The sequence below is a fragment of the Haliaeetus leucocephalus genome, unplaced genomic scaffold (genome assembly GCF_000737465.1).
Source record: "Haliaeetus leucocephalus isolate CR32 unplaced genomic scaffold, Haliaeetus_leucocephalus-4.0 Scaffold526, whole genome shotgun sequence".
Classification (NCBI taxonomy): domain Eukaryota; kingdom Metazoa; phylum Chordata; class Aves; order Accipitriformes; family Accipitridae; genus Haliaeetus; species Haliaeetus leucocephalus.
In genome coordinates this window covers 751717-765928 of record NW_010972962.1, presented here as the reverse complement: position 1 = coordinate 765928, position 14212 = coordinate 751717, and the positions used below count along the sequence as shown (strand labels likewise).

At 40.5% G+C, this 14212-nt stretch overlaps 1 protein-coding gene across 1 annotated transcript in view; it reads right to left on the bottom strand.

The window, feature by feature from the left end:
• The window catches only part of PTPN14 (protein tyrosine phosphatase, non-receptor type 14), a 72869-nt gene extending 61992 nt beyond the window's left edge, over positions 1–10877 (bottom strand). Inside the window, exons 1-2 of the mRNA XM_010576391.1 lie at positions 10704–10877; positions 2724–2893 (exon numbers count right to left, since the gene is read on the bottom strand). Of these exons, the coding sequence (XP_010574693.1) occupies positions 2724–2893; positions 10704–10877 (344 nt within the window). The remainder of the gene's footprint in view (positions 1–2723; positions 2894–10703) is intronic.
• Between the last annotated feature and the right edge of the window lie 3335 nt (positions 10878–14212).

Here is a 14212-nt window from a genome sequence, read left to right as displayed (position 1 = left end):
CAATCGCCAAACAATAGCAGAACACAAAATGGTCCACAGATTGTTTTGAAGAGTCACATGGTCTTTCAAATAAAAATGATTAAGAAACACTGCCTCAGAGCCACTGACCAATCCCACAAGTAATGCTCCCCTCAAACAACAAAACCTAAAAGGCTTGGATCATTTTCTCTCTTCGCAATGACAGCACACGACGTGCAGGGGGGCTGCAGTCTCTGGAAGCAGGGAAGAACATTCAGTTCGGGACAAGTCTCTCAAACCCAGCTATCAAGCCCAAGTCTGTAATCCTACAGATCAGAGGCACAGTAAACCATCTCAGTAAACCAATTCCTTGGTTTTTGAATACTTGTGGATTATGTGTTTGCTGAAGTATTCTTAGAAGACTTTCCATCATCTTCAAGCAATATTAATCAACCCTGGAAATTCTGGAGTCTACAATGAACTAAAGCCTGGACTGAGATGGGTTTCACCTCAAGCTCCAAACATGGCCAGGCTGGAGGTGTTTCCACCAAGAGGGGGTTACAAAAGTTAACAGGTTCACCGCTAACAGTGCTGTCACTAACTTTGCAGCTTCAGCCTTTGGTGATGGTTTTGGTTTGGGGTTGGGTTTGGGTTTTTGTGGTGCTTTTGCAGCTTCCCAGGAGATGAAGTGTCTGATCACGAGTTTTGCATTTAAGACAGAGTTGTCATTTGTACGTAAATGTAAGTCAAATACATAGGCACTGAGTGGGCAAGTTGAGTGCCTACCTCACCATCACAGGTAATTGTATCATGATGCAGCCTAACCCTAAAAGCAGCCAGTCTCGATTTCAAAACAAATGTTTAATCAGTTTACCAAGAGCAAACGAAGCCAAAAAACTCTACAAAAAGAAAACCCCATCTGTCCATCTAATCACACTTCAGAACAAGCCTTTCTCCATTTGTTTCAGAAGAGTCCTCCATGTCCCTACCACCCATTGCTTCAAACAGGAGATTTACCACATCTACCTCAAATCGCACAGTTGAAGGTCTGCTGCCACTACATCATCTATGCTAAAGCAATTCCACTTCAGGAAACAAAAAAAAAACCCCATACAAACAAACAAACAAAATCTTAACAGGCTATTCTGTATCTGAGATCCATTTGTAAGCTGCTGGTTTGCTACAGACATTCAGAGAAAATAAGAGGTACTTATGAGACTCTGCAGCTTATGTTATCAATCACTTCAGAAAGAAAAACAATTCAGCAGCCCCTCCAATTGAGAGTGCTGTGAAGTTCAATTGTCACTGAAATGTTTTGTCATTACCAACCTGGGCAGAATGAGCAAATACACCTCTGCAGGTGAGCTATGAATGAGCAATCAGCACTGCAGGCTGCAGCTTGAAGAGATAATAGCATCCAAGGAGCTACAATGCTTCCTTGCACACAACTAGGCCAGGATTGGGCTGACAAAAGCGAGCAATGAACACTTCAGACATTTTGACTGCATGTTAAATAATTATGAAGGAAAAGGTTCGAGGCTTCCCTCTCTCAACTCGTACAAAGCAGGAACACACAGATACAGACAAGCACCGGTATTCAGTCTATTCCCAGGGAAATTTAAGTTTTGTGATGCTTTCAGCCCACTGTTCGGCAAGAATTCTGCATATACAGTAGTCAAGGGACTGCTTGACGGCTGTCATTTTAAGAATCAAATCTTTTGCATCCTACCAAAGTCAATTCTCCAGTTCAGTGTTAAGAAAAAAATCCTTTAAAATACAGAATCTGCAATCTAAAAAATGCTTCACATCTTGCACACCTTCGAGAATTAAACCCACTCTTTGTCCACTATTTATACATCTTTTTTAGACATGATGACCACGTGGTGAATTTCAGGTTTGCAGCAACAGAACATTTTTTTTCCAGTGTGGAGGCTTCTGCCAACCCTGTAGCCCTCACCTACTTATTCCAGGCTTTACCTCTAGTTGTGCTGATGCAACTTTGCTCTAGATTAGATAAATGAAATAATTTTGGTTAAAAAGAAAACAAGCCCACCCCTTTTTGGGTGAGGTGGGCTTTGTTTTCCTTTTTTTTTTTTTTTTTTAATTTAAATACAGCACAGATGTGCAAAACCCACACAGTGATGTGGTTTACAGAAATAGCCCCCCAAAACAGTTGCATTGTTACAACTGCAGCACAGGGCTCTGAATAAAAGAGTAATTCCCACTGAAGTTGTTTGCAAAGGTGCACCCTGATCATAATTAAAGGACTAACACCCTCTAACAATTTTAATCCTTTTGTGAAGTGTAAGGGGAAAAATCAGGAGTGGGATGGGCAAAACCCAGAAAAGATGTCAAAGTTCACTTTCAGCAAAGCACAGGTAGACATAAGAATAATGAACTAAAACTGTATATAGACGTCCTTTGCCTACGGCTTCCTTTTAATCGATAGCTTACAGAAGAAGAGTATGGTCACCACAGTCCCTTTTAAAATTTATGTCAGGTTTCTAAACATATATCTGTTACTCCCTTTTTGTTTCTGCAGTTGGTCATGTATAATCATTCACCAATATTGCCTTCCTTCCCCCCCGCCACCCCAAACAGATACAATCAAGTGGTGACTTTTCTCACTTTTTTCCATTTGGGCAATCATCAGGAAAGGAAAGAACCAGATGATACCTGAGCAAATACTGAATGAAAGAAACAGAGGATCTGTCCTTTTCCTCCCAGCTATATCACAATAGTGTGAACAGAGGGAAACCACATACCTTGTTACCTCCTGCTGCAGTCGGGAAACACTGGGCACATAGAACATTACCCCAAAGAAAAGCAAAGGCTCATTGGCAAATTTGTCCAGCTGCTTCTTCAGAGGCTTTTCCAGTTCAACCCAGCGGGCTTGCTGGCTCTTGCTGAGAAACCAAAGGCCAAAGTAGTGTGTCTAGATAAAGAAACAAAACAGCATCAGTTTACCTTTTTCAGCTAGATCACACACATAATCAATAACACAAATGCAAATAAGAACAGATGGCATTGTGTAAATTTTTCCATATGCAAAATCAGAGTAATTTCTTTTTTACTGTCCTTTTTTATATTTAGGATGATTTTGAAGACAATGACAAATTAATATTGCAATATAATGCGCTTCATGGAGTACTATCTGCCCCTGACCATCTCTCCAAAATGCATATTAAAGAGCTCTATATGACATTATGGCACAGGTGACAAACGATTTACAGAAAGTGTCCAAGTCTCTGTTTTCTTTTATACTTGTGCCTTGCGAACAGACAGCAAACACCAAGTCTGAATCAAAGCACAAAGGCTTCATTAGACTTTGGATCAGGCCTGCTGCAGGCAAAGGACAAGAACTCTTCCAACTATAAAAAAAGAATGTGAACTCACAGCATATGTCAAAATATATCTACCAATACCAGAACCATTTACCCAACACAGAACTTGTTTACTTTCTTTTAATGCACTCACAAGATTTTATGATGGACAAGTGTTACACTTAAAACGTGCATCACACAAACCAGTTGTTTGCTCTACACTCTTACAGAAATACCAGGTTGAAAGCCTCAGCTATTTCCTATCCTGTGTAAATCTCAATGGCTGTAGTACCTCCTGTATAAGCCACATGGGACTGTTGCTGGTGGAGAGTAATTAACAAGAAACAGTGTTCAGAACTAGAGCTTCAATTACTACAAACTGGTAATAAGCAGCTGAAGGAATAGTCAATCCATCATGAGGGATTCTATTGAAAAAGCCCTTAAACCACTGTATTAAACACACTGATCTACTACTGCAGGCAAATACATACTATAATTAACAGCAAGTACTACAACTACAGATCTGAAGAAAAGTTGAAAAAAAGTGTTCGTGTTTAGCAAAGGAACTAATTCATCAGTTGCTTGGAAATCTGACTGTAGCCCTAACTGTGAAGTTCGTATCAACATCTTTTTCTTCATTATTACAGCTGAGAGCATCTGGAGATTTCCAACAATGCCTTCAATATAAAATATCTCTGTACTCACACTGGAAGGAATAAAACAGAAACTGAGAGAGGAACTTTTGTGGGCACCAAGCAGATTTAGGATCTCAAAGTGGGATCATTACTCTTTCTGCAAATTTATCTCATTTTATTTCAGTAAACTTTCTTGGTGTTTAATACAGCTGACTCCCTATTCAATGAAGACTTTCTAGTAGTTTCCATTAGATTAGATTAACCCTAAAACAAATAAAATACTTATTTTGTTGTTATAGCTTAACTTACCTGGACAACAATACTTCACAGGCAGTCACAATCCTTTATACATAGCACCACACTTTAAATAAAGATACTTGAGACAAAGAATGGAAAAAACCCTGTTTGCTGTTTTATAAAGCTTTCATTTGAAATTACTTTCAATACAATCAAATAGTTTGGCTTATAAATCAACCACCAAGATTTCACTAACTGGATTTCCCAGATGTTCACGCTTTTAAATAAAAAGTCTTCACAAGTAGCAGACAAATTGCAACCAATACACTTTGCAAAAGCTACCATCAACAGCCTGTTTCGCTTTGGTAAGGATACTCCTCTAAAAACCACTGCATGTACCATGACTTAGCATACAACATAAGGGCAACTAAGACAATACTGAAAAATTAAAATGCTTAGAAATGACAACAAGCCAGCAGAGGCAACACTGCTCCAACTATTTTATAGCTGAGGGCATGCAAGAGAATCATATGCAAAACCTCTGAATTGCAGCGCAGATGTATTTACTTTAGGGTCTCATTATGTACATATTTTCAACTTTGGAGAACATCCAGGCTAGCATTTAACTAAGGTGATAACTAATTCAACTTGATTCCTCAATTAAGCCTGACAAACCTACAGTATAGCTTGAACACTGCTCAGTCCTTTCTCTTTAAGCTCAGTTTGGTACAGTGAAGCAAGCTAGTTCTTTTTTTTGAAGAGAATCAAGGTAGTATTTCCTTCTAGAATTTAAAGGTATCTTCAACAAATCAATTGATCCAGGGCACACATAAATCAAGAAGTCAACATCTCCCATAGGATAAACTTGAAACAAAACTAACCAATTCACTGATAAATGTCTACTCTCTCTCTGTAGTCATCGCTGGGTAAAAAGTTCTTTCTGATGAGCTCACCATTATAGTAATTAGATTAAAATGAAAGTAGAAGGGACAGTGGAGACAGCAAAGGAAGGGAATTCGAGTAAAGGCAGAAAAAAGCACAGTGATTTTACCACCTCAAAAGGGAAATCCTTTAACGCACAAACTCTTGAAAATCACTGCAGGGCAGCTCATCCTCAGCAAGAAAACAGTGCAGAGCTGTGAAAACAGATCTTCCATACTACTTTAAAAAGCAAACACTCACATCACCTAGGACCTGAATTTACAGTGTCAAGTACCTGTAAAACATCTAGCAACTAAGATGATTTGGAGTCTTAAGTCTAAAAGAGTTATTCAAGGAATTAAGGGTATTGCAATTAAACAGCTCAGATGAGCACAGTCCCTCCCCTTGGAGGAGGAGGGGCAGGAGGGACAACAAAAATTTCGATTTGCTACAGTAGAAAGGCTCTTTAAGTACCAAATCCAGAATCATGACTCACTTCCAAGGAATAAGAAGCAAAGGGAATGCAGTATTTAAGCTTCTAGACTACAGCAGATACAGTGGACCGACTATGGCAGCATGCATTTCACAGAACTAAAAGACAACTGTTTTCCTGGGAAGCAGCCTGGAGAGGATCGAGCAATTGCAGATGAAGCACATGGACTGTAGAGCAGAGTTCAAGTCACAAATGCATGCACTTTGGAGAGACAACCAACACAGTTATCTGAATATCAGCTCCCTGTTGTCAGGAACTTTACTTCTTGAAAATGTTTGTATTTTTTAACAACCTACAGTGGGGAAGGACTTCTGTAGCCACCACTGCAAATGCCTGAAGAAACTGTCTCCCCTAGGAACATTAGTAATTCCTGAACGGAACAGAGGAATGTGGGACTGGAAATGGCTGGACCATCAAGTTCAGTGTGCTGTGACCAGCATATGACTGCCCAGAAGGTGTTACAGAATCCAAGTCATGCACTGCCATACACTCCAGCCCACAAAACATTTTTACAGTACAGACACCCCACAAATTGGTGTGGGGATGTTGAGGGGATGAGGGAATGATGGGGATATAAAAATGGGATCTTTTTCTCTATAAGCAGCTGATTGAAAACTAGGTTGATTCCAAAAGCTGGTCTGTTTGTCCGTCTGTACAAAGTGAACCACCGACTTCACTCCAGTTTTCATGGAATAAATATCTACACCTACACCTGGCAGGCTCTGAAGTAACAAGGCCTGCTCTAGCAGGTACATCAGCAAAGTGGCAAAGAAAGTGAATGATGCTTTCCCTTCTGGAAAAAACAAAAACAAAACCAAGAACAAAACAAAACAACAACAAAACAAAAAAAAAACCACTCCAAAACCTTCTTCCAGCCACAGCTGACAGAATGGTGATACACACTGAAGGAAAGCTTTTTATAATGCTACATGTATGCACATACGTCCATTCTGCAAAGAGCTTCAGTTGCTATTGCTTTTGGTCTGCCTAATCTGCAAATACACAAAGAGCTCTGTTAGAAAAGAGTTTACATTAATTTTCTCTCAAGGTTTTAAAATTTGTCTTACCCACCACACACTATTTCATACACGGTACAAGGAAACTGGCTCACACTCCTCCAGGAACTGTGGTCCTCTGCTAAAGCAGCAGACAAGAACCAGAGCACCTGCATGCCCCAACGACACTACGTGAAAAGGCGATCCTCGAAATATGGTGAGTCAGAAAAGAAAACTGGATACACAAAACCTGTGCTGAGAAGTCTTAAAAAAGATGACATTATAGCTGCCAGTTCAGGAGGCAACATATTTGTTTTGGCTTAGCCATACTCCCAAGTCCAGAACTACCCCTGCCTTTATGTCGGGCAAAAAGAGTAGAATTGTCAACAGGAGATGACAGACACTTAGTAAACCAGCAAATCTCATTCAAAAGGATCCAACGAGACAGGCTTGGTGTTTATTAAAGCATCTGGTTAAGCAGCCAACTAAATATTTATCCGTGAGGAAGAGGCAGAGTTCCAGCTCCCCTGGGCAAAAAGCATTAAACCCTGCTATCCCAGGGTGTTCGCACAGAGGGGAAGGCACCATTTACGGCAGCCAATTCTTCCTAGAAGATCTCTTGTCCAAGTGCTGCCTGAACCCCATCCCAGCTTTGCTGGCAAGACAAGTCAAATGAAGCCAAACTTTGAGGCAACCTGGAACCTGGCTGCCGAACACAGGTTTCCAGTTGTGCCCTACGAGGAGCGGACACCTTCTAGGGCAAAAAAAAAAAAAAAAAGTCAGAATGGCAGCAAACAGCCACCCCTGCACAGTGGTCAGCATCCACCTGCAGTGCTCGGCCCACCATCCTCCTGCTTTGGTTTGGGTTTTGCAGCTTCGTAGTGCTGGAGGTATCACTGTGAAATTCAGCTTGGAAGAATAATTTTGCTTGGAAAGGACCTTTTTGCCACTCCCCCACCTTACAATACGTCAGAACGTTCCATCTTTAAACTTTTTATCATTTTATAAAGTGAATTCAGGAGATCAAAAAGGAGAAAGAGACATGAAGTCTCACAATAGATTTGTACAGATTACCCTATTTCAAGCAGATTCACTTAGTCTCAGTTGAAGAGGAAAATGCCATTATATTGGGGAAAAAAAATCCTTTTTATAACCTGTGCACATATATACAAGATTATAAAATGACATTTCTGACCTTGTCTTTCCTCTCTTTCCCTTCCTCCCCTCTTCTCGTCTTTACTTTTTACATAATGCTGGCATAAGAGCTCATTTTATTGGAACCGGTAACTGTTCAACTAGAAGACCTGATGCTTTGTCAAGAGCTTTGCTGAAAAGGATAAAACCAGATTTTACAGTAGTTACATGGCTACACTTTCTACTGACCTATTCCTGAACCCTGACTCAGTCAGGGAGAGAGTTGCATTCTCCAGAGATCAAATAGAAATATGCATAATCCATTAGATACTGTTTTTCAGTCATGTGTGGTATAATGATCGACAGTCCTTCACAACACGTAGAGTAACCTCAAACAGTTTTGCTTTTTAGCGGGGGTGAGGGGGGTGGGTTGGACAGGGTTTTGTTTATTTCTAAAAAATCAGCTTGAGTGAAACCTGCATGTATTCCTAACACAAAGGTAAAAGTTGGGGTACACTTGGGATTTATTTAAACATAAGACCAAACTAAAGTATCAAACAAGAATTGATATTTACTTTTAAGACAACACATATTCTTACCTGAGACTGCATGGAGGAGACAAACAGGATTTTAGTACTGTTTTGTGAGCATGGGATTTAATGAAGCTTAGTTTCTTCCTTACATCATAGTTTGTTGATCAGGATTTCTAAGAAAAGGCATAGTCCAGCTGAAGTTTTTGCAGCATTTGGGGAATTTAAAAAGCCTCTCTCCAATACAGACACTTGCAAGGATTTTCTCCTCGGTACACTTAATGGGCTCCTCTCCTCTACTCAGCTATCCAGTTGCACAAATCTTGTAGAAATTTGAGCTCTGTCAAAGTATTTTTGACCCTTCTGTAGAATTTGATTGGCCAACGAGTTCAAAAATGATGGTAAGCCTAGAGAGGGAAGGGGACAGTCACCAGATGAGTGCATCAGCCTTGTTTCCCTACAAACCATGGCAGGAAGACTAGAGGGGCAGAAGAAAAATTGAATTTGGGGTCTGAGGGAAAGGACAGCACCCAGCACCAGGCATATGCAAGCTTGCTAGCTCCAATTATTCCTCATGAAAGGAGCAGAAGAGGATACAGGGAGACCATCTCAGAGTTGAAAGAGGTCAGTAATTCTCTTCTCTCCTAAACATTTAAAGCAGCAATGGATGCTACCAGAATCAAACAGAAACAGAGATTAAAAAAAAAACAAAATACCCCAACTTCTGTCAAAAAACGCTGTACTGTTGAAATCTGAACTTTACAAAATTGGTTCAACGTTGCCAAAACTTTGTTTAGAAAAAAAGTGGGGAGGGCGATGAAAGAAGGGGAAAGTGTTCCAACAACATCAAAGCATTCTCTTCTGTGTTGTTAAAATATTTTTTATCTTGAAACACAAACTTTTTGTGCTGACATATTTCTTTTTGCATGACACAAATAATTTTGAAAATGAAAAAACCAAAGCAATAGAAAACCCCTGCGAAACTGAGCATTGACCAAAACAACTTCCTTTGCTACTCTACTGTCCAATCTCTTTTCCCTGGAAAATTTTGAAACTTCAGGCTTTGTTCCAAAGTGGAACAAAACACATTCTGAAATCACAAAATGCTTTGTGGAAAAGAATGCTAACCCGCTGACAGAGCTATTGTTCGCAAACGCAGGTGGACCTCCAGAGAGAATCACTAGACCCCAGACTTCTGCTGTACCAACTAGATAAACCCACAAGGAATATGAGGAGAATGACTTCATTCATTTCACTCCCTTCTGCACTGGAAGGAAAGGGAAGGACCTAACTTCTCTGTAAGGACACTCTAAAGCATCACCAACAAAAAGAAAAAGAAAAAAAAAAGGGATAAAAAAACCCTAACTACTGGGAAATCGTCATCTGTAGAAGGGGAGGGGGAGGTGATTCCACTAAAATCCACATTAAAAAACCAAACCCCAAGTATGAAAAATCACTGCACAATATTCTGACTCTCTGCCTATTCCTGCCTGTACGTTCTCCTGCCTCTGCTGCACACACATACAGAGTGAGATTCTGCTCTCATTCTTTATCATTACTGATGTACAAAAAGGAGGTTTTGTTTAGTTTTTGTCTGCACTAGTTATTTGTGTGCTACTTTCCAGTTGTCACCATTACAAAGGGCCGTGGACCAACAAATGTAAGACACTGCAAGATTATTAGATTTCCCAGCTGTGCATACAGAAAGCATCAGCCAGGACAGTCAGATGATAACACAGCCATTTCCAGGCAATGGTTTTCAATTTGTGATTTGCAAAAGCCTAGAAGTATGCAGGATACATGTAAGAAGTCCACAGACATTAAGACAGACAGTTCATTTGTGCCATGCATGTTGGAGAGATATTTCTAAAAAGGCCTCAACACTTAAAATAAACACTGAACTCTACAGCAAGAAGTAGAAAATAAAGAATTTCAGTCTTTATTAAAGTAAGACTGGGTTTCTTCAGCCTTTTCAGACGCACTGGGCACGTAAAAGTAGCCTTTCAGAGTTCCAGATGTGAAATATTTCAGTTAAACAAAAGGAAGGAAAAACCCACTGTCCTCAAACTGTTACTAGTTGCTCCTGCTAGTAACACAACAGTGGTCTCCTTCCCACTGGCATAATTCACCCAGCAGTGTTGGTAAAACCAGGGTGACATTCAGATAAAAGTTACTGTAACTTGGCTTTTGGCATCCCAGTTCAGAAAGTAACACCCATCGCTTTCTAAGAAAAGAAGAAACCACATCTTCGTATTACAAAGAGCTCTCAAAGCTATGATGAATGAGCAACAGCACAAAACCCTGAGTGCCGTTCTGCCTTCAGTTTTCCTGCAACCAGAATACACTTGTCCAAGCTCCAGCTGCTGATCCTATCTGGCCAGCTCTGAGAATAACATGATTCAAACGAACAGACTGCCTGAGCTAAAAAATGTGTCAAATTATACAGTGACAGATGGTCTTTCCCCAGTTCCTCTTACCTCCCGTAATTCCAGCCTCTGAGCAACAGCTTCCAAGCACTCCTGCCCTGTGCTCTCCACGGAGAGGGTGCACTCGATCACATTGTTGTCCAGCAGACGGATCCTTGTCACAAAGCAGTTCTTGCTCAAGACGTTGTAGCGTCTGGTCCGTCGCAGTTTCAGCCCGAAAGGCATGGCTGTTGGCCTGGAAGGTCACCCCTTCCCTGTACTTTTCCAAGAGTTATCAGCACACTTGTCGACTTGCCTTGAAGGCTTCTCCAACTGGCACTACTTTCCTCCAGAAATGGAGGTAGCTGTCCATTCCCAAGGCGAGCTGCAAGGGATTCCTGCAAAATACATACAAATAAGTAGAGCTAAGTGTGAAATAAGATGTTCCTAGAGATCAGTGGAAAAGAAAAAAAGCTTAAAGGAAAAGAGTCACATTTAAAACCATAAAATAAACACCTCCCCACACAGGATTGCCAGGCACTTACTACATCTCCCAGAAGAACACCTTATACAACAAATCTTTCAAAATTGTATTTTGGCACTGAATTTAAAGCATGGATTTAATTGCAAAGCCGTTCTTTGAGAAGCTCAGTACAAACAGCAACTCTACAGGGCACACATCCAGAGGTGCTAACTCTCCCACCATTACCCCCACCACAGGGGTCTATAACATAATCTTCAAGTTAAGTTTTGGTGCCCTCAGGCCAGCTTTGAAAGCTAGCTTAAAAAGCTAAGGAATAGAGGCATTTAAAAGAGGTGCGATTTTGAAAGAAGAAAGGCTGGCTGCAGTCAGCAGGAAATGCAGGCGCTCAGCACCTCTGAAAAAATCAAACCTAAAGTATGCATGTGAAAGGCAAGAAGCATCCCAGCCATTTCAGAGAAGGCTCCTCTGATGCAATCCCTGACATTTTGCTCACTTCCAGCACCAAAGCAATTCTGCATTTCACCCTTTCAGGTGGAATGAGTAACTTCAGGAACACAGCTGTCAGAGACCAGGATAACACTGAGTAGGAGGAAGAGAACACATGTTGTAGATATTGTTAATTACTTCTCCGAAAAGTTACCAGGGACACATGCAACTGTTAAGCCAAAATACAAAGCAGAGAGAAGAACTAGAGATACAGAAGTAATAACATTTAAGAAGCTATGATCCTCATCTGCAAGATCCACTTCTTTTTTTTGGGGGGGATAAAAAAAAAAGTTTGGTTAGGAGCAGGTTCAAGGTAAACCAAAACAAAGCATTTGCACTGGCATAACCAGCTTTAAAACGTCACTTTCCATGTGCAGAGAGCAATGAAATAAAAAGCAAATTACTTGCTACCAAGCCTTCCTGGTTTTGTTTGAATATTCTGATGAAAGAGATGGAGGGACACTAACACTAGCATTTAAAAGTCCATTTCTCTTAACAAATAGTACTGCAGACAAAAGCTAGTTCCCATTTCCTTGCTTCTTAAGAGAAGCAATGGAAAGCATTGCCAGCAGAGTATGCATCATTTAGCTGAATGTAACATTTCAAACAGACAGTACATTGCTCACATGTATCATTTGGCATAGAACTGGATGAATCAGTTACTTTCACTTTTTACTGAATGTAGTTGCTATGGAGATTATTAAGGGCAGCCCGATTGACTACAGTGATTATCATTACACTAGAAATATAACTATTAAATACTTGATTAAGTGTATTTTCCAAAGCCAGTATATCTTTGCATTTATTAGGGGGTTAAAGCAACACAAACAAAAAGCCCACACAAACAGAAAACCATAAGCAACGTCTCACTGGTTAGGTGTCTGACTACCCTGGTAGTCTACTAGCTTCACCAGAGAAAAGCCTAGGAGACTTTGAGAAAGGGCACGCGCTATTTGACTGAAGTGCAAACGAACCTATTAAATTAGCTGCTGTAGTTTAATCTGCCATTTCTAACTTTCACGGGTACAGACATAATGTATTATTTTCACATGATTGCATGAGAGAGCTGTTACACCTTGCATTGCTGTAACATCAGAAGCCATCAAAGACACATGAATACATCTTCACAACAATCTGATGAAGCAGGGATGTGTTACCCGTGACTCACAGAAGAGGAATTGAAACAAACATTAGCCAGCTTGTCCAACATCACTCAAAAGAATGGCAGCAGATCTATGTACTAAAACACACAGGCCAGGCTACTGCTTTAACCCCTAGCCAACTACTTGGCAATTACCTTACTGACCAACCTATCTAAAACTACAGCATGAAGTTGAAAAGTGGGAAGAATGGAAGGAAATTACAGAAAAGGCAGGGTGTGGAGGACTACGTCTTATCAAGAACAGCATTTTTCTTCAGTCTCTGGCTTTGCAGATTATTCTACATCAGACACATGGAGAGTTTTAGCTAGCCAATTCAATTTAAAAAAAAACCCAACAAACCCTTATCTTTCATTACTGTTAGCTGCACACATTTCCTTGCAGAACATAAGCCATCTGTACAGTAATTGTATAGTTAGTAGTAGCCTAAAGATTAAATCAATGTTGTTAAAAAAAAAAAAAAAAAAAGTGATTGGCCTTGCTGACCAGGCACACTGAACACTACAGCTATCGCAGGATAAGGCATCCCAGGAGACGGGTGTGCAAACATGCTATTCTGGAATAAACCCACCAATTCCTGTATAACGGAAATGTCAACATGGAGACATGGATTGCAAATGAATTGCTCTAAGTTATATCATATGCTCGGGTAAACAAGGCCAATATTCCCTGACATTTCAAAAAGCAGTACAGTAACAGGCGTTTTCCATCAATTCTGCTGAGAGCGATCAGCCGGCACCATTTTCTAAGGAAGCAGAGATAGAAATACAAATGGGTTAACGGATGCACTTTGTGTAATATGGTTTGGGTTACTATTTCATTTCACTTTAATATACATGCATGCCCGATGACAGCTTTTTCACATGAAATGTCACACTTAAATTAGTTTCTAGTTAAAGAATGAATTGGGATGGCAAGGCTGGTACAGCTTAAACCAGCTCTGATTGGCCCAGCCTGTAACAACTAATTCTCAGTTCAATGCACACATCTAACTTTTCTGTTTACACGTCTTCTGGATGTTTGACCAACTTTCCACCTGGGTTTCCTGTTAAGCTGTCACCTGGAAAGCTTCTCATAAGCTTTCTAAATAAGATCTCAAAGGCCCTGGTCACTGACAGGTTCCTAAAGCAAACAGGGTTCTTTATGTTTGTATAGAATCATAGAATCATTTAGGTTGGAAAAGACTTTCAATATCATCGAGTCCAACCATCGTCCATGCCCACTAAACCATGTCCTGAAGTACCCCGTCTACACGCTTTTTGAACACCTCCAGGGATGGTGACTCCACCACTTCCCTGGGCAGCCTGTTCCAATGTGTGACAACCCTCTCAATAAAGAAATTTTTCCTGATATCCAACCTAAATCTCCCTTGCTGCAACCTGAGGCCATTTCCTCTTGTCCTATCTCCAGCCACCTGACAGAAGAGACCAGCACCCACCTCACTACAACCC